The sequence below is a fragment of the Salpingoeca rosetta genome, assembly GCF_000188695.1.
Source record: "Salpingoeca rosetta unplaced genomic scaffold supercont1.5, whole genome shotgun sequence".
In the NCBI taxonomy this organism is placed as follows: Eukaryota; class Choanoflagellata; order Craspedida; family Salpingoecidae; genus Salpingoeca; species Salpingoeca rosetta.
In genome coordinates, this window is record NW_004754929.1 from 1896877 (window position 1) to 1914860 (window position 17984).

General features: G+C 55.9%; 8 protein-coding genes across 8 annotated transcripts in view; 4 read left to right on the plus strand and 4 right to left on the minus strand.

Annotated features, from left to right (window-relative positions):
* PTSG_02485 (uncharacterized protein) overlaps positions 1 to 470 on the minus strand; it is a gene marked incomplete at both ends in the record, with an annotated part of 6482 nt that extends 6012 nt beyond the window's left edge. Inside the window, one exon of the mRNA XM_004996919.1 lies at positions 1 to 470. This exon is cut by the window's left edge and continues 105 nt beyond it. Coding sequence (XP_004996976.1) covers positions 1 to 470 — 470 coding nt within the window.
* A 794-nt stretch (positions 471 to 1264) lies between these two features.
* PTSG_02486 (uncharacterized protein) lies at positions 1265 to 3736 on the plus strand (the record flags this gene model as incomplete). The annotated part of the gene is made up of 2 exons (XM_004996920.1): positions 1265 to 3203; positions 3531 to 3736. The coding sequence occupies 2 exons, from the start codon at positions 1265 to 1267 to the stop codon at positions 3734 to 3736; spliced, it is 2145 nt and encodes a 714-aa protein (XP_004996977.1).
* A 274-nt stretch (positions 3737 to 4010) lies between these two features.
* Positions 4011 to 6789, minus strand: PTSG_02487 (ubiquitin carrier protein; the record flags this gene model as incomplete). The annotated part of the gene is made up of 8 exons (XM_004996921.1): positions 6486 to 6789; positions 5937 to 6193; positions 5687 to 5766; positions 5491 to 5565; positions 5298 to 5337; positions 4999 to 5095; positions 4581 to 4781; positions 4011 to 4106 (listed from the first exon to the last, which is right to left on the minus strand). Exons 2-8 carry the CDS (start codon positions 6002 to 6004, stop codon positions 4011 to 4013), a joined length of 657 nt encoding a protein of 218 aa, XP_004996978.1. The 5' UTR covers positions 6005 to 6193; positions 6486 to 6789.
* Positions 6790 to 6892: 103 nt separating this feature from the next.
* Positions 6893 to 8601, plus strand: PTSG_02488 (uncharacterized protein). Its single transcript, XM_004996922.1, has 4 exons — positions 6893 to 7076; positions 7397 to 7434; positions 7659 to 7698; positions 8072 to 8601. Exons 1-4 carry the CDS (start codon positions 6960 to 6962, stop codon positions 8318 to 8320), a joined length of 444 nt encoding a protein of 147 aa, XP_004996979.1. The 5' UTR covers positions 6893 to 6959; the 3' UTR covers positions 8321 to 8601.
* An 80-nt stretch (positions 8602 to 8681) lies between these two features.
* Positions 8682 to 11569, minus strand: PTSG_02489 (uncharacterized protein; the record flags this gene model as incomplete). Its single annotated transcript, XM_004996923.1, has 1 exon — positions 8682 to 11569. One exon carries the CDS (start codon positions 11567 to 11569, stop codon positions 8735 to 8737), a length of 2835 nt encoding a protein of 944 aa, XP_004996980.1. The 3' UTR covers positions 8682 to 8734.
* A 169-nt stretch (positions 11570 to 11738) lies between these two features.
* Positions 11739 to 14180, plus strand: PTSG_02490 (40S ribosomal protein S3). The gene is made up of 7 exons (XM_004996924.1): positions 11739 to 11763; positions 12301 to 12366; positions 12573 to 12640; positions 12821 to 13069; positions 13264 to 13408; positions 13676 to 13801; positions 13990 to 14180. The coding sequence occupies exons 2-7, from the start codon at positions 12334 to 12336 to the stop codon at positions 14071 to 14073; spliced, it is 705 nt and encodes a 234-aa protein (XP_004996981.1). The 5' UTR covers positions 11739 to 11763; positions 12301 to 12333; the 3' UTR covers positions 14074 to 14180.
* A 149-nt stretch (positions 14181 to 14329) lies between these two features.
* On the plus strand, positions 14330 to 16272 carry PTSG_02491 (DNA-damage inducible protein 2). Its single transcript, XM_004996925.1, has 2 exons — positions 14330 to 15480; positions 15797 to 16272. Exons 1-2 carry the CDS (start codon positions 14409 to 14411, stop codon positions 15961 to 15963), a joined length of 1239 nt encoding a protein of 412 aa, XP_004996982.1. The 5' UTR covers positions 14330 to 14408; the 3' UTR covers positions 15964 to 16272.
* Positions 16273 to 16608: 336 nt separating this feature from the next.
* PTSG_02492 (uncharacterized protein) overlaps positions 16609 to 17984 on the minus strand; it is a gene marked incomplete at both ends in the record, with an annotated part of 2998 nt that continues 1622 nt past the window's right edge. Inside the window, 4 exons of the mRNA XM_004996926.1 lie at positions 16609 to 16736; positions 16962 to 17018; positions 17325 to 17359; positions 17664 to 17806. Of these exons, the coding sequence (XP_004996983.1) occupies positions 16609 to 16736; positions 16962 to 17018; positions 17325 to 17359; positions 17664 to 17806 (363 nt within the window). The remainder of the gene's footprint in view (positions 16737 to 16961; positions 17019 to 17324; positions 17360 to 17663; positions 17807 to 17984) is intronic.

Below are 17984 nucleotides of genomic sequence, written 5' to 3' on the forward strand. Positions count from 1 at the left end.
GACACGCGCCTTCGGCCATGCATATCAGACACGCGGCGGCCGTGCGTGGTGCCTGGGCGAGGAAGCTCGTCGATGGCGTCTCTCGCAGCAAACTGGCTGGGTAGGTTGTCGAAGGTGAGGGGATCGGTCTGCGCATATGCGTCGCAGGTTGCGGCGCGGGCCGGGGAGAACCGAATGGAGTGGGAGCTGCTCAGCAGCCGGCGGTCTGACTGCGCCAGCACCTTTGCATCTGGCACCGCGTTTGGCAGCTGTTCCTGAAACTGCAGCAGCTCCTCGCGCGTCACCCCAGCCAACAGCTCTTCCGTATCGCTGTGCTCATCCATGAGCCCGTGCACCTCGACCCCATTCATCGATGGTGGCGACTGCCGTGCTTCCCGCTCCTGGCCAGCGCGACTCGCGTCCATGACCAGGTCAACGTCCTCGACGGAGAACGAGTGGTTGTGGCGTGTGGTTGTGTTGGCGCCATTCATGTTGGCGTTTGTGCCAGTGGTAGTGGCGGTCATCTCCAACGATTCTGCACCGCCATCGCCGTTGTTGTTGTTGTTGTTGTTGTTGTTGTTGTTGTTGTTGTTGTTGTTGTTGTTGTTGTTGTTGTTGTTGTTGTTGTTGTTGTTGTTGTTGTTGTTGTTGTTGTTGTTGTTGTTGCTGTTGTTGTTGTTGCTGTTGCTGTTGTTGTCCAGATCGAGGCGATCGGCATCGAACGAAAACGACGCCATCCTCCCAGAAAGAAGCGCTCGCTTGCTTGTTGAGGAGGAACCAACAAGAACAAGAAAAAAAAAAAAAGAAGAAGAAAAAGAAAAAGAACAGAGGGCGGTCTGTCCCCACACAGGGAAGACAGTACAGTACAGCACCGGAGGGGCAGGGGTGGAGGGACAGGTCAGGCGCCGAAAAGAAAGAAAGAAGTGTGCGATGTGGTCTGAGCGAGGAAGCGAGTGGTGTGAGCGAGTGGGGTGTGCTGCTCAACACACACAGCAGTCACAGTTGCTGGCTGGTCCTCTTGCCAACAGCACCAACAAAAGAGACGGGAAAAAAATCAACTTCGGGGCATCGAAGCGTCGTCATCGCTCTTCGCTGAATTCAGTTTCATCGTGTCTGGCGACACCGCGACACACAAAAGTAGAGTCAACGAAAACAAGCCAACGAACGAATGATGACAGCTCCGTCGTCCTCGTCCTTGTCGTTGCCGTCGCTGTTGTTGGTGTTGTTGGTGTTGGTGTTGGCAGCGGTGGTGGGCACGCCATTCAATCATGGCGGCAGCACCCACATGGTTGTAGCTGCGCCTGTGTGGCCACCAACATCACAGCAGCAGCAACAACAACAGCAGCAGCAGCAGCAGCAGCAACAGCAACAACAGCCCATGTGCCCGGAAGGCACGACGGTGCATTACTCGGCATCGCTTGCCCACCCAGAACACAACTTGTTTGCTGACGACGACGCCGGTAGTGGCGCCGACGATGATGGTGATGACGCCGCTGGCAATGACGACGACGACGAAAACAATAACAGGAAGATTGGTGGCAATGGAGACAATGACGACCACCACCAGCGACAACAAAAACAACAGCACCAGCACCAGCACCATCACCATCAAGGACGCGCAAACGTGCATCGACCGCAACGACATGCGCATTGCGTGTGTGCCTTGGGCATGGTGTGCCGCGGCTCCCTGTGCTCCTCTGCACACGAGCACTGCACGGAAACAGAGGATGAGGAAGGCAATCCCGACTCCGTCTGTACCCTCGTCCATGGCTACCTGGCAGGCTGCGATGACTGCGCCTGCGTGCCGGAGACTTCCATTGCCTTCAAGAAACCGCAACAAGTCTTTCTGGCCATGGTCAACAGGGGAAACTCCTTGTCCTTCAACTTTGCCATCGAAGGAGACGTTTCTCGGCCACACGTCACCATTTGGCAGCCGCCACAGGACAGCTCCGAGGCGGCACATGACGGGCAACACCAACAACACGACGACACAAGCAATGGCGAGGAAACATCCCATGCCGCATCTTCCACACATGCACGGGAAATGACGGTCGCATTCCACACAACAGCCACGACGCCACACGACGGCAACGACAACGCGGCTGTCGGAGCCAAGGAGAGAAACGACGAAGCGGGAGAGGAGCACCGCTACCTGCCGTCCGCTGGTGCCGTTGAGCTCGTGGCACGCCAGCGCCCGAGCACAAGTGAGAAGACCCTGCACATCAGCTTCTGGATTGCCGTCTTGCACAACGTGGAGGGTAAGCGCCTGTGCTACCGCGCGTGGAACGGCGACGTTCACACCGCAACTGCATGCGTGCACGTGCCAACACGCGGCTTTCCAGCACCATCATCATCACCATCATCATCAGCATCGTCCGCGGCTGTTGCGACGATTGGGGTGGTGGGCGACATTGGCATGTCGTACTCTGCACCTTTTGTGATGCAGGCGCTCAAGCACGACCACACGCTGGACATGCTGGTGCACCCTGGCGATGTGAGCTACGCCTTCAAGGTGGAGGACATGAACCTGTACCTGTCGCGGCTGCAGGGCCTGGTCAACCACATCCCGTATCAGGTGTGCTTGGGCAACCACGAGGCCAACAACGCGCGCGTGCTCAGCGCGTTTACAGAGCGCTTCCCAACGGACCTGCTGGGCGCCGCGAGCGGGTCCGACTCTGGCCACTGGTTCAGCTTTGACGCATACGGCGTGCACTTTGCGGTGCTCGACTCACAGGCCGACCTCTCGCCGCACAGCGCACAGCGGGTGTGGGCGCAGCAGGATTTGAAGTTGGCGGCAGATGTGAAGCGGCTCGCACGCCAACGCGCAGCCGCAACCGCTACTGGAAGTGATGGTGGTGGTGATGTGCGGTGGATTGCGGTTGTGCTGCACTACCCGTTGTACTCCACGCACCGGCGGGTGAAGAGCGAGGAGCGGCGGGACAAGCTGAAGCAGATGCACGACCTGCGGGTGGCGCTGGAGCCCTTGCTGCGCGACTATGGTGTCGATGTTGTGTTCGCAGGCCACGACCACGTGTACGAGCGCACCTACCCGGTCCTCAACGCAACCCGTGTCGGTGGTGATGATGGTGATGATGGTGATGATGGTGGCGATGGCGGTGATGGCGGTGATGATCTTGTGCGAGCGCATGCGCCGGTTCACATTGTTGTGGGCACAGGCGGCCACAACATTTATGAGAGCTGGTACAACCTGCCCGACTACGATGGTAAGCGTGTGTGTGTGTGTGCGTGCGTGTGTGTGTGCGTGTGTGTGTGTCTGTGTGTGTGTGCTCTCTTGTGCGTGCGCACTTGTGCATCTTCTCTTTTCCATGCTGCTGCCTTTGGACACATGTATTCTTGTTGTTGCCCCTCTGCGCGCCGTGTTAGCATCGTGAACGCAAAGCTCAACGCTGTTGTACGAACCTCCCACTCACCAAGACCCGCCATCTGTTGTGTTCCCTTCCCTCCTACTCTCCCCAACTCCAACTCCAACTTCCAACTTCCAACACCCTCCAAATCGACTTCTTTCTTGCATCGACTGCACCGTTTTCCAGCCAAGCGGTATGCGTTGCCTGGCTATGGCCGCCTGCTTGTGAATGCAAACAGCACGCTGACGTGGCAGTTTTGGGAGGTTGACATCTCCCCCTGTGTGCGGGCGGACTACGGCGGCGACAAGCTCTGCCCTTCGCGTACCCTGCAGCAGAAACATGGAAACTTTGACCCGCCGGTTGTTCTGCGCGACCAAGTGCTGATTGGCTGAGGTAGAGTGAGATTGGGATCGAGAACATGTGTGTGTGTGTGTGTGTGTGTGTGTGTGTGTGTGAGGGAAAGGTAGGGTGAGAGATGGAGCGTCTAACAGTACTTTAACAGCCCGGGGGTAGAGCATCCAAATCGACTTCTTTCTTGCATCGACTGCACCGTTTTCCAGCCAAGCGGTATGCGTTGCCTGGCTATGGCCGCCTGCTTGTGAATGCAAACAGCACGCTGACGTGGCAGTTTTGGGAGGTTGACATCTCCCCTCGTGTGCGGGCGGACTACGGCGGCGACAAGCTCTGCCCTTCGCGTACCCTGCAGCAGAAACATGGAAACTTTGACCCGCCGGTTGTTCTGCGCGACCAAGTGCTGATTGGCTGAGGTAGAGTGAGATTGGGAGTCGAGAACATGTGTGTGTGTGTGTGTGTGTGTGTGTGTGTGTGTGAGGGAAAGGTAGGGTGAGAGATGGAGCGTCTAACAGACTTTCCTGGCTTGTAGGTGGTTGTGTCGGTAATAAATTGCGCTAACTTGTTGTGCAGTGTAGTGTGCACTTGTGTATTGGTGAGCGAGAGTTGGAGTGTGAGCAAGTGTGATGGTGATTTGCACACACACACACACACACATACAGACAACAAGGATCAAGCCTTTTTCAACTCAAGGGGAAAGTGGGCGTGCAAAGCGAAGGGCAAAGCACAGACAGCACACACACACACACACACACACACACACACACACACACACACACACACACACACACACACACACACACACACACACACACACACACACTACGTCGTTCGTTTACGTACGTACTGAGTGAATAGCAAAACAATGACAGTTACAAAACTCACGGATGGGTCGCTGATGATGCCTGAAAACTTTGGGTGAATGTCTGGGACCCAAAGGTCCGGGTGAACGTTCTCCAGGAACCACTTGAAGGAGTGGCAGTTGAGGCGCTCGCGAATGGCGCGACGCTCAGACAGATCGCCAGGATCTTTTCCGTAGAACCCGCGCGTGTCGTACACAATCTCCTTGTACTCGTCCATCCACACCTGAAGCGGGGGAGGGCGGAAGAAGAAGGTGTTGTTACACGTGAGGAAGATGACAAAACGAGGGCTGAACCATGCACACGTGTTTGTCTTCATGCACGCATACATGCAGGTGCACACAGGCAGGCAGGCAGACATGCACACACACACACACACACACACACACACACACACACACACACACACACACACACACACACACACACACACACACACAGACCCTTGTGTTTTGTTGCATGAACACTGCGCCATGGTTGTACTCACCATACATGGGGCTCCACGTCTGGTTGATGACATCGAGGCACACAGAGCCGGACCTGAAGTGGGGAAAATGAAGTCAAAAAAAAAAAAGAAAGAAAGAAAGTTTGGGAGGTGGAGCGAGGCTGGTGAGGCAGTGGCGGAGATTGAGGGGATGTTGTGATCATCAAACGAGCAGCAGAAGAAGCACGTGTCTGCTACATACTCACTCACTCACTCACACACACACACACACTCACACACTCACTCACACACACTCACATTTCGTCAATGTTGGGATGGAAGATGCGGTTGACAAAGCCTGCAATCGTGACATCAGGCACGGCACATGTGAGCCCGCATGGTGAGCCCGCATTGTGAGCTCGCAACACAAGCCAGGCAGAAGGAAAGGAAAGGAAGAAAAAGGAGAAGGGAAGACACAGTCACAGTCACACACGCACACGCACGCACGCACCAACGGATGGGCTCTTGTACGGGTACTCTGGCGGCAATTCCACTCGGATCCTCCAGTTGCCACCCTCATATGGGCCTGCAAACGCGAAGACATGTGTGCGCGTGTCAGCTAAGACGCAGGATGATGTTTGGATTTCATAGCTGTTGTGCCAACGTGTTGCAAGTGATGTGTTGCAAGTGATGCGCAGCCGACGCACTGTCTGAGGGGCCTTTGAAGGTGACGTAGAACTTGTTGATGCAGTCGTCAATCAGCGCAACATCGTGGTCGCTCATGAGCCTGAAGCGAAGCAATCAAAGGAAACAAACGCAGGGCGATGCCAGCAAGAGGTGAGCGTAAGACGGAAGGAAGGAGGAGAGATAGTCGCATGAGGCACGGCGCATGAAACAAGAGCAAACGTGGGGGTCGGACGCCGCTGCTGGTGTGACAAGGGCGGTACAAGGACTCACAGCTTCATGACGTCTGATTCCATCCGCTTCTTCGATGCGGCGGAGATGACGGGCTTGGGATGGCTCATGCTGGAGATGGGCGGCTCGTGTGTATGTTGGTTTGTTTGGTTTGTTTGTGTGTTTGTGTGTTTGTGTGTGTGTGTGTTGTTGTAGTTGTAGTTGTTGTAGTTGTAGTTGTAGTTGTAGTTGTAGTTGTAGTTGTAGTTGTAGTTGTTGTTGTTGTGGTCTTTGTCAATGTGCACCAGCGTTTGTTCTTCCTGGGAAGGCAAGGGAAGCAGGTGCACAAGGCGAAGGAGTGAGGCGCACAAATGATGCCATGCAAGATGATTGCCGTATGCGTGAGAGGCAGACGGGCAGGCTGCTCCCAACGCGGTGGTTCGTGCTTTGTTGTTTTGAGAGATCATTGAGGAGGGAGGGGGGTGCGTGCTGCTGGGTGCTCAACGACACGCCATCCAACCCACGCACGGAACAACCGTCTGCTCACACACACAAACAAACAAACAAACAAGCAAGCAAGCAAGGCCGTGGGAGACATTCCGCACCACTCACCGCACGTTGCTTGGTTGTTTGACTTGTGTGTGTGTTTGTGTGTGCGTTGTGAGGGATGCGGGTGAGGGCAGCGTCGCTTGTATCCGTTGTTGCCGAGGTGAGGTGAGAGGGCCGGGGAGGCAACGACAATCTAGGGGTCAACCCCACAAGCCAGGAATAGCGAGCGAGGGCGCCAACAAGAAGAGAGGACAAGGCACGTACACAGCAGAAAGGCTGAGGGAAGAACTGAGAAGCAGCAGCGGGAAGGTTTGTGTGTCGTGGACGAACAAACAAACAAACGAACAAGCGCTTGCTGCTTGTTGCTTGTTGATTGGTGTGTGGCAATCGCAAAACGAACGTAACCGCCCGTGCTACTCTTTGTCGTGTTGTAAGCAACACAGCTGAATTCAGTCTTGTGCAATTTGCGTGCTTGTTCCACGCACATACCACCTCCGCCTCTTTGCTGCCGCAGAAAAGACACACACCGACAGAGGGATGGCGGCGCAGTCGCACCAGGTTCACCCGGAGGTGGTGCAGCGATTAAACAAGGCAGAGGCAGCGCTTCACGATGGCGTGCTCATGAAACAAGGCTCCATTCTGAAAAACTGGAAGGTGTGTGTGTGTGTGTGTGTGTTTGGTTGCTTTGTGTGTGTGTGTGTGTGTGTGTGTTTGGGACATTGAAGTTTGTGTTCACGCACTGACTGTGTTTGTGTTTTGTTTGCGAGTGTGTTGACTTTGCTGGGTTGATTTGCATCCACTTTGAGTCTGTATGAGTGTGTGTGTGTGTGCTGTGCGTGCTGTGCATGCACGCGCGCACGCTGGGGGAGATCGTCCCACACTTTCACCACACACCCTCCTCACAAACACACCTTCCCCACAAACACACCCTCCTCACAAACACATACACAAACATGCACATACATTCAATACAGGAACGCCACTTTGTGCTGTATTCATCGGGCCAGTTGAGGTCTGTCGAGTCATCAATGGCATGAGCATTTTTTTTGGCAGGGGAAGAAGGCTGGTGCTCCTGCTAGTTCCCTTCATCGTTCCCAACCCCACTTGTTGGTTGACCTGCAGCTGATGCCAGCAGTTGGATGTATTGCTTTCGGCCCGTGCCACTGCCCCCACTTAACTTGTTCCTGCCCTCGAATGAATACATGGCTTTGCTCTGCGGCGTTTCCCCATGTCTAGGTACTTCAAGCAGCGAGGTCACAACCGACGAGTGTTGAGGGTGAGCGCATATTCTTGCTCCCTATTGATGTGCAGTGCGCACGGTTTATTCGCACGTTCAATTATGAGCCACGCTGCTCTTTTTTCAATCTCCACACACACACACACACACACACACACACACACACACACACACACACACACACACACACACACACACACACACACACACACACACACACGGGACATTTTCACGCACACGACACACTCAAAGCACAACATACACACACACGCGACATGTTTTCACGCACACGACACGCATGCACACACGAGACGTACACGACACACACTCCAAAGCACAACACACATGCACACACGTACAACTCGCCTCACACCTCCTCCTTTATCCCACCTTTGCGTGCGCTTTGTTGCAGGGATCAATTGATCTGCATCAGTGCACGGGCATGACACAGGGAAGGCAACACACGGCGCCACCAAATGGCTGGCCACCCCACGTCCCGGACCTGGCATGCCTGGCCATTCACGCGCCACGACGCACCTATTACTTTTACGCCACAAACCGCGCGGAAATGGACGTGTGGCTGGCGCACCTCGACCCCTTTGTACGCCGCATTCGCCACGCCCAGCCAGAATACCAGAACCTCAACGCCGATCTACCCTAGCACAGGGTGTGGCGTGCTCCCGTTTCGCTCCACAGAGCACGCACGTCGGCACCCTGTGCTGTAGTTGATTGTTGACCTTGTTTTGTCTTGTTTGTTGTTTTGTTTGTTTGCTTGTTTGTATTTTTTCTGTTGCTCCCTGCATCGTTGCTGCTGCTGCTGCTGCTGTTGCTGTTGTATTTCAAGTCAACCCTGCGTGTACATAACCCACTTGACGACTGCTACTAGAGGCCTCTTTTAATCCACATTTCAAAACGGCAATAATACAACAAAACGCAACTGTACCGGTAAAGCAAGCCCAAGCGTACACACACACACACACATGCATGCAGACACGAAAACGCACACACACACACGCGCGCGCACACACACACACACACACACACACACACACACACACACACACACACACAAACTTCACAAGCGCGTGCCCCTACGCATGGAGCGCTTGGCACGCGTTGCCTTGCGCTTCATGCTCTTGATCTGCCGCAGCTTCACCTCCTTGGTCGCGTTCCACTGGTCTCGGAGCTGCGTAGTCGCCTGCACGCGAGCAAACCCACGCGTCTTGTCTGCGGCGAGCGACGACAGCTGGTCATCGTCAAGGAAGAAGAACGACGCCTCGGAGGCCGCCTCTGCAGACTCCTTCTTCGCTGCCGGCGCTGACATGACATTGCGAACACGCGACCCAAGCACCTTCACTGCACCAACTTGCACGTTCGCCTTTATCGCCGCATCCCGCCCGCCAGCACCGTCACCATCACCGTCGCCAGCAGTAGCACTGGCACTTGGCTTGTCACCCTCACTTGCATGGCTCAACACATCGCCATCACCACCACCACCGTCGCCATCAACAGCACCCACGTCACCACCCTCATCATCACCACCCTCATCATCACCACCACCATCACCACCACCATCACCCTCACCACTGTTGCTGCTAAGGCCGCTGCTTCCCGACGCCATGCCGGCAAATCCAAACGAGAATGTGGTGATGGTGTTTGTGTCGCGCCAGTTGCCGCTCGCTGGCTTGAGCTTCTCTCTCAAATCGCCTGCCACGTGCACAAAGCGCTCGGGCTGCTTCTCATCCCCGTCCTTGGCGGCGGCCCCGGCGTCATCGCCATCATCGCCATCATCGCCATCATCGCCTTTATCGTCGCCGCCAAATCGCACAGCCTTTCGCTTCTTGCGCCCGCCGTCCTCTGCACCTTGCGTTGGGGTGCTGAGAATGCTCTTCTTTGGCGTCCTGCCCTCACGAAGCGTCCTCGCCCCCTGCTGCCCACTGGCGGCCGCTGCTGCGTGCTGCGCAAGCGCCTCGCCGCCATCTCCACCGCCATCATCGTCATTGTTGTTGTTGTTGTTGTCGTTGCGGTTGGCGTGGCGGTCGCGGTACTGCTGCATGTTCTCGGCGAGGAGATCGTCCCTGCCCACCTCGGCCAGCGGGTCAAACCGCTTGATGCCAACATACCCGCGCCTCGGCTGCCGCTGCCGCGCCTGCATCACCTGCTCCCACCGGTCCCGCTTTGGTCGCTTGTGCGCGTGGTCGCCCCGGCCCTCATCTCCGCCACGCCTGCTGCTGTCTCTGCCACCGCTTCGCCAACTGCGGCTGTCGCGGTCTGCGCTGGCGCCGTTGCTGCCATCAGCACCGCCACCATCGTCAATGTACTCGTTGTCGGAGTCGTCCGAGTCTGAGGCAACGCTTGCCTTCATGTTTCCGCCCTGCGCAACGGCAAGCGCCTTTGCAGAGGACACAGCCGCTCGCCGACCGCGGACAAGGATCCTTGACAGAATGTCCATCTGTTTTGTCGTCTCCTCTTGAAGAGCAGCGTCGTCAATTGCATCACCATGCTCGGCTCCTGCTGTTGCTGTTGCACTTGTGTCTGCCGTTGCAGCGTCGTGCGCATCCTCCGCTTGCGGCTGATTGGCCTCTTCAATGTCATCAAAGTCCCATCCGTCGTCGTCAGACTCTAGCCCGTGTTCCTCGTTCTCTGACCGCGTCTCCTGCTCTCGGTCGTCTTCCTGTTCCTCCATGTCTGCGTCCTCGTCCCCTTCCTCGTCCTCCATGTCTGCGTCCTCAGGTGACTCTGCAGCATTGTCGATCGCCTCTTCCTCCTCTTTCTCCTCCTCCTCCTCCTCCTCCTCGTGCTCGCCAGCACTGGCTGTATCAGTCACAACTCGTGCATCGTCATCATCGCTGAGATCCTCGCGCTCGTGGTCGGAGAGCTGTGAGGTCTGCGTGGTGGCACGCGCGTGGTCTGCTGCTGTCGCCGTTGCTCCTGCTGCGCCATCGCCATCGTTATTGTCACTGTCGTCGTCATCGCGGAAGATCTTGAGACGCGGAGTGACCTTCTTCGCCTCCACCTTCATGAAGCGGCCGCGTGGGTTCCTGATGGTGAGGGTTGGCACAGCGCGGCCGTACCTGCCCGATGCCCAGCCGGGGAGGGTAGCGAGCTCGGCATCCGACTTGTTCACAACGGCAGACGGAAGGGTGGCCTGTGCCAGCTTCTGTGCGGTGCGTGCACGCCTGCGGGCCCTGGCGCGCCGCTGTGAGCGAGCCAGCGCACGCTTCTCCAGGCGAAGGCGCTTGGTGTAGTGCTGCTTGGCAGGAGCAATGTGCAGCGTGAGCCCGCGAAACTTGCTGGCATGGAGCGCGTTCTGGCACCGCGCCAGCTTGTCGCTTGGGATGTTGGTGTTGACGAAGCAGTACCCGCGTGACTCGCCATCCGGCGCACTGTTGGGGAAATCGGGCACCTCGCCCACGTCACCGAATCGCTTCAAGTAGCGAACAACGTGCTGCGCCTCCTCTTCATTGCTCACACCAGCAATGTGCAACCGCCGCACCTGCTGCGGCGGCTGCGGCTTAGATGGCTGGGGTCGCGGTTCTTGTTGTTGTTGTTGTTGTTGTTGTTGTTGTTGTTGTTGTTGTTGTTGTTGTTGTTGTTGTTGTTGCTGCTGCTGTTGCTGCTGCTGCTGTTGTTGCTGCTGCTGTTGTTGTTGCTGTGGTCTGTGCACTGGAGGGTGTGGTCGTTGGTGTTGAAAGCTGCGATCTCCACCGCCACGGCCTCTGCTGTTGCCTGTACCTCGTCCACGACCGCCACCACGACCGCCACCACGACCGACACCACGTCCAATACCACGACCGCCACCTCGATTGCCACCACGTCCGCCACCGCGACCGCCACCGCGACCGCCACCACGTCCAACACCCCCGCCACGTCCGCGACCACGAACACCACGCTGTTCCTGCTGCATCATCGTTGGTGTGGACGCGTGGGTTACGGAAGATTTGTCGAAGATGCGGGTAAATTGTCCTTTCGATGCAGATCTTTCACAGAATATCACTCTGGCGTGGTATCAGGTACATCTTCCGTAAATTATCCTCTTGGTGAGAATTTTTCTGGTGCTGAGCCACCCACCTTTGCATCTGCCTTTTACCCGCAGCACACGAGGTACGCCGATGATGAGCGAGTGGCTTGCTGGTGTGGTGTGGCTGGCTGTGGTTATGGTGTTGTTGGTGAGCTGGTGGCAGAGAGCGCGGGCTTTGAGAGGGGTGATGATGGTTTGATGTGCACGCGCGTGTGGTGGAATAAGCAAGCCAGCAACAGCAAACACCGTTGAGCGAGCGGAGTGGATGTGGTGTGGACGTGGTGTACAGCAGGTGCAACAACGGAGAGAACGCAGTGATCCGCAGCGTGCAAGCGCGTGTGTGAAGAGGGATGTTCTTGTGGAAGGAAGTTGAAGCGTGCGGATGGATGGATGGATGGATGGATGAATGTACAGTGGTGTATTGTGATGATGGTCCAGTTAGAAGCCTGCGCTCCCACATCAACTGCAGCCACAGCAACCAACAATCACCACCCCTCTTGATGTTGTCTGCCTCTTGTGTTTTTTTGTCTTGATTGAGCGACCTGACCACCCTGTCTCACCTTCTGTGCTGCTGCTGTTGCACACACACACACACACTATGTGCACATGTGCTTCCACAGCCCTCTCAGACCGCACACAGAGCAACCAGCACCATGGCCCACCGACAGATGAGCAAGAAGCGCCAGGTTGGTTTGTATCGATGGTCGTGTGTGTGTGGCTGAACGTGAGTGTGTATGCCACGTTTGGATTGGTTGTAACGATTGTCACTGCCTCTTCGCGCGTGTTTGCCCACAACGCCACGCAGGCATGTCTTTTTCTTTCCCCTCCCTCCCTCACACACACACACATACATGTTCATGCTCACATTGTCTTATTCTCTCTCCACTTTTAGTTCGTCGCTGATGGCGTCTTCAAGTCTGAGCTGAACGAGTTCCTCCAGCGCTCCCTTGGCGAGCAGGGGTGAGTCAGTCGCTCGTGCTGTGCTGTGCTGTTCTTTGAATTGCGCGTACTGTGCTGTGCTGTTGTTTGAATCGCGCCTTTTGGACCTTATGCACACAAGCGCAAGGACACGCACGCACGCACACCTTCCTCTTCCCTACTTGTCTCACACGCACACGCACGCACGCACGCACACATCAGCTACGCCGGTGTTGAGGTGCGCAAGACCCCCAACCGTACCGAGATCATCATCCTCGCCACCCGCACCCAGGAGGTTCTCGGCGAGAAGGGCCGCCGCATTCGTGAGCTGACCGGCCTCGTCAAGAAGCGCTTCGGCTTCAAGGACAACGTCGAGCTCTTCGCAGAGAAGGTCGCCAACCGCGGCCTCTGCGCCATGGCACAGTGCGAGAGCCTCCGGTACAAGCTGCTCGGAGGTCTTGCCGTCCGCCGGTGAGTCGCAGCAACACAAGCCTGTTCCTGGTGTGTGCTGTACGTGTCTTTGCGCGGTTGTTCCTTTGCTGTCGCGCACGCCTGTGTGTATTGTGTCGCATCTTGGCGGAAAAGAAAGGATGCGCCGCTGCAACATGCTGAAAAAGTCCGCTTGTTCCCTGACTTGACATGCCCTTGTCTCTCCTTTCTTGCAGTGCCTGCTACGGTGTGCTCCGCCTTGTTATGGAGAGCGGTGCCAAGGGTTGCGAGGTCATCATCTCTGGCAAGCTGCGTGCCCAGCGTGCCAAGAGCATGAAGTTTAACGACGGTTTCATGATCTCTGCTGGTCACCCCACCCGCGTTAGTCCCACAGCCCTGCCATATGCTGTTTTGTTGAGATGCAGTGTGTTGTTTGACGGCCGGAAAGGGAATGGGAATGCTGAGGGAGAAAGAGAGAGAGAGAACGCGCGCATGCGCTGCAGCTGATCCTGGCTTCTCGCGCTTGTGGTTACGTTGTCCTGCTTTTATTGGCATTGACTTGTGTGCGTCACCGCTGTGTGATCAATCTTGTTGAGCTCACCCTGCTCCTTTGCCGTTTTTACATTATGGTTAATGTTGGATGTGCAGGACTACATCGACACTGCCGTCCGCCACGTTCTTCTGCGTCAGGGTGTGCTTGGTATCAAGGTCAAGATTATGCGGCCATACGACCCCACTGGCAGGAACGGCCCCTCGACTGTTCTGCCCGATACGGTGCGTCCTCTTGCGCTGTGCGCGCGCGCTTGTCTGTGCGTCAGTTTGTGACTGGTGCTTGTTGCTGCTGCAATGTTGCTGTGACTGTTGGGTGTCTCAACGAAGCTCCGCTTCCTTTGTCTCATCAATCACACCCCGTACTCACATGCAAACCAACCCCCACCTTCTCCTCTTTCTTGCGATAACAGCTTGAGATCCGTGAGCCTAAGGAGGAGGATGTGCCAGAGAAGCCCTACGTGCAGCGCCTCGATGAGGTCCCCGCCACAGCTTAAGCGCTGTGCTGCGCTGTCGTCGGTCGTTGTGTCTTCCCCTCTGTGTGCCTCCCTTTTCCGTTTGATCGCGTGTTGAAAATGAACTGAAACACGAACGTGCAAGACAGGCACAGGACGGAAACGAAGCCGGGGGAGGAGGTCGGTTGAGGGAGGGAGACAGCCAGCACTGAACAAGTGCGACAGCCAGCTTGGACATGTGGACAGAAGCAACGTCATCCACACAACACAAGAAGGCACACAAATCATTACGAACGAAAAAACACACACACAAACAAAACTGACGACAACGTTATGTTACATACGTGCAACACACGACACAGACAACAAGAGAGATTATGCGCTTGGTACTTCGAGGCCCAACAGGGCAGGATGTGGTGCTTGAGCTGGACGCGGAGCTGCCGTTCATGATGCTCAAGGCGCTTGCGGAGGAAGACATTGGCGTGAGCGCGGGAGAGATGGTGATTTCCAAAGGCACACAGCAGCTGAGCGGGGACGAGGTGTCGTTGCAGGAGATGGGCCTCAAGGACGGCGACGTGCTCACCGTCAGCACGACGGAGATCCAGAGCTTGCTGCAGGGCCTGAGCCAGGTCAAGGCGCCCAAGTCCAAGCTGCGGCAGTCCGCGGAGGAGCTGGTGGCCAGCATGACAGACAACCCGTACGCGCTGTCGCTGCTGAAACAGAACAACCCAAAGCTGGCCGAGGCCGTCGAGAAGCGTGACTGGGCCTCCATGGAGCAGCAGCTCAAGGAGCTCAACGAGGCGCGCCGCCGGCGCGAGCAGGAGATGGAGCGCCATCGCCGCGCGCTCGAGGCAAACCCGTTCGACATGGAGGCGCAGCGCATGATTGAGGAGCAGATTCAGCTGGAGAACGTGGAGCGCGCCAGGCAGGACGCCCTGGAGTTTATGCCAGAGGCCTTTGGCAGCGTGGTCATGCTGTACATCAACGTCAAGGTAAACGGCGTGCCGCTCAAGGCCTTTGTCGACAGTGGAGCGCAGATGACCATCATGAGCGGCGCGTGTGCGGAGCGCTGCGGGCTCATGCGCCTGGTGGACCGCCGGTTCCAGGGTATGGCTGTCGGTGTCGGCCAGCAGAAGATCATTGGCCGGGTGCACATGGCGCAGATTGAGATTGGCGGCGACCACCTCCCCGTGTCCTTCTCCGTGCTGGAGAACCAGCCCATGGACATCCTGCTTGGCCTGGACATGCTGAAGCGGCACCAGTGCATCATCGACCTGCAGCAGAACCGCCTCGTCATTGGCTCCTCCGGCAACTCCACCCCGTTCCTCTCCGAGGCCGAGATTCCAAAGTCCGACCGCGAGGACCGCTTGAAGCAGCAGCTCCAGGGTCAACAGCAGGGGCAGCAACAGGGCCAGCAGCAACACACGCAGTCGTCGTCATCATCATCAGGTGTGTGTATGTATGCATGTATGCATGTATGTGTGTATGTGTGCATGTATGTGTGTATGTATGCATGTATGTATGTAAGTATGTATGTATGTATGTATGTATGTATGTATGTATGTATGTATGTATGTATGTATGTATGTATGTATGTGTGTATGTATGTGTGTATGTATGTATGTATGTGTGTATGTATGTGTGTATGTATGTATGTATGTATGTATGTATGTATCTGTCTCTCCGTCTCTCTGTTTACTTGTGTTGTTCCCCACTCTCCAACTCTCACCCGTAAACTCCTCCCCCCCCCCTTGCAACCGCCCAGCGACGGGACAACAAGGCGCGAGCGCACCCAAGTACTCTGACGACGACGTTGCGCAGCTGATGGCGCTGGGCGACTTTACAAACGAGCAGGTTGTCCACGCCTTGCGTATGACAGACGGCAACGTGGAGCTGGCTGCGCAGTTCCTGATGCAGCAGGCCTTCTCCTGACGTGGCGTACTGTGACACACGCGCGGATGGCCGCGACGTGCACAGGTGATGGTATTTGGCTGATGTTGACTGGGTGGATGTACACTGACACGTTGAAAGAACATGTGCAGTTTGCATGTACACTGACACGTTGATTACGTTGATTGTGACTTGTATGGACTCGTGAGTGTTGCGTGCAGCAACACGTTTTGTTTGACCCTGTCTTTCACAGCACGCACCTTCTTGGTTCGTTTTGCTTTGTCCACTGCCAGCATGCACTCTTGCATTTATCATGCACCACAACAGTAAAAGAACCCACAGACAGTGAAAGGGTCGAAAACAAAGGGAGGCGAGCAAATGCACCACAGTCAGCAAAAGGGAAGCAGCAACCAATGAAGGACGGCTACAAAGAAGACAAGCGAGGGCGAGGAGGAAGAAAAAACAGAGGAGCACATGGAACGCATGCAACGACCACGAACAAACGCAAACAAGCAAGGTCACACACACACACGCACGCACGCACACGCACACACACACACACGCACACGCACACGCACACGCACACGCACGCACACACACACACACACACACACACACACACACACACACACACACACACCATGCACTTGTCGATTGATTACGCAGCAGATACAAGCGGCAGCGCTGTCAACAACAGTCGCAGTCGCAGCAGCCGCCATCGCCATCGTTCTCGCAGCATGCGTCACCGTCACAGATGCAGCACGCGTCCTCCTGGCAGTTGAAGCCGATGTTGGTCGAGTCGTACCCGCACTCCTCTGCACATACACACACATACACATGCACGGGCATGAAATGAAAGTTAACGCTCAGCACATGCGTCACCACGCGGTCAAAATGCAAGTGCAAGCGCATGTGAATGTGTGTGCGTGCGTGCGTGCGTGAGTGTGTGGGGTTATGTGTGAGCGTGTGGCTGTCTGTGCTAGGCCCACCCCCGCCCCTCTTCATCTCTGCGCTTGTCTCTCATTGTTCCAACAACGAACCGCAGATGAAGAGGAGGAACATGACGATGAAGATGAGAAGCGGCAGCGCGAATATAGCTGTTGGTGTGCATGTGTGTGTGCGTGTGTGTGTGTGTGTGTGTGTGTGTGTGTGTGTGTGTGTGTGTGTGTGTGTGTGTGTGTGTGTGTGTGTGTGTGTGTGTGACGAGAGCAAACAAGAAAGGGATGCACGATGTGAGTCGATTGCACATAACCATGCACACGCATGCAGCCATGCACACGCATGCACACACACACACACACGCACACAGACACAGACATACGCATACGCAGACACACGCATGCAAACATGCATACAGACACACGCGCTGGTGCGGCACGCTTGTGAGAGTGCATGGTACGCACATGCCAGGATGAAGACGACGGCAATTTGCGTATCGCTGTCAACACACAAGGCGATGCAAGCAGGGAAAGACATAACAAGATAAAAGCAATGTGTGAACAGCAGCGATGAAGCAAAGCGTTGTGATGCACGCATGCATGCAATGCTTGGAACCAATCAGCCAAACACCAATGCAGCGACGAGTGGATTGCATAAAGGCGCAGAACAAGTACAGCCAATGGCACAGACTGCGCAGCTACAAACACACACGCACGAACATGCACACACACCCGAAGGAACACCCGAAGGAACACACACACACACACACACACACACACACACACACACACACGTTCGCCCACCTGAAGTCGAGGATGTCACGAGCGGAAGTGAAGCCGACCATGAAGAGGGCGGGGCATGCGACGATGCTGACAATGAACAGCGCAGCAAACACGCCCGTCACACCACATAGATGCACGCGCCCTGCCTCGGGGCTCTCCTTCCGCTGTGTGTGTGTGTGTGTGTGTGTGTGTGTGTGTGTGTGTGTGTGTGTGTGTGTGTGTGTGTGTGTGTGTGTGTGTGTGTGTGTGTGTGTGTGTGTGTGTGCAGACAGAGAGAGAGAGTGTGTGCTATTGTGTGTACATATAACACACACACACGCATCTATATATGTGTGTGTGTGT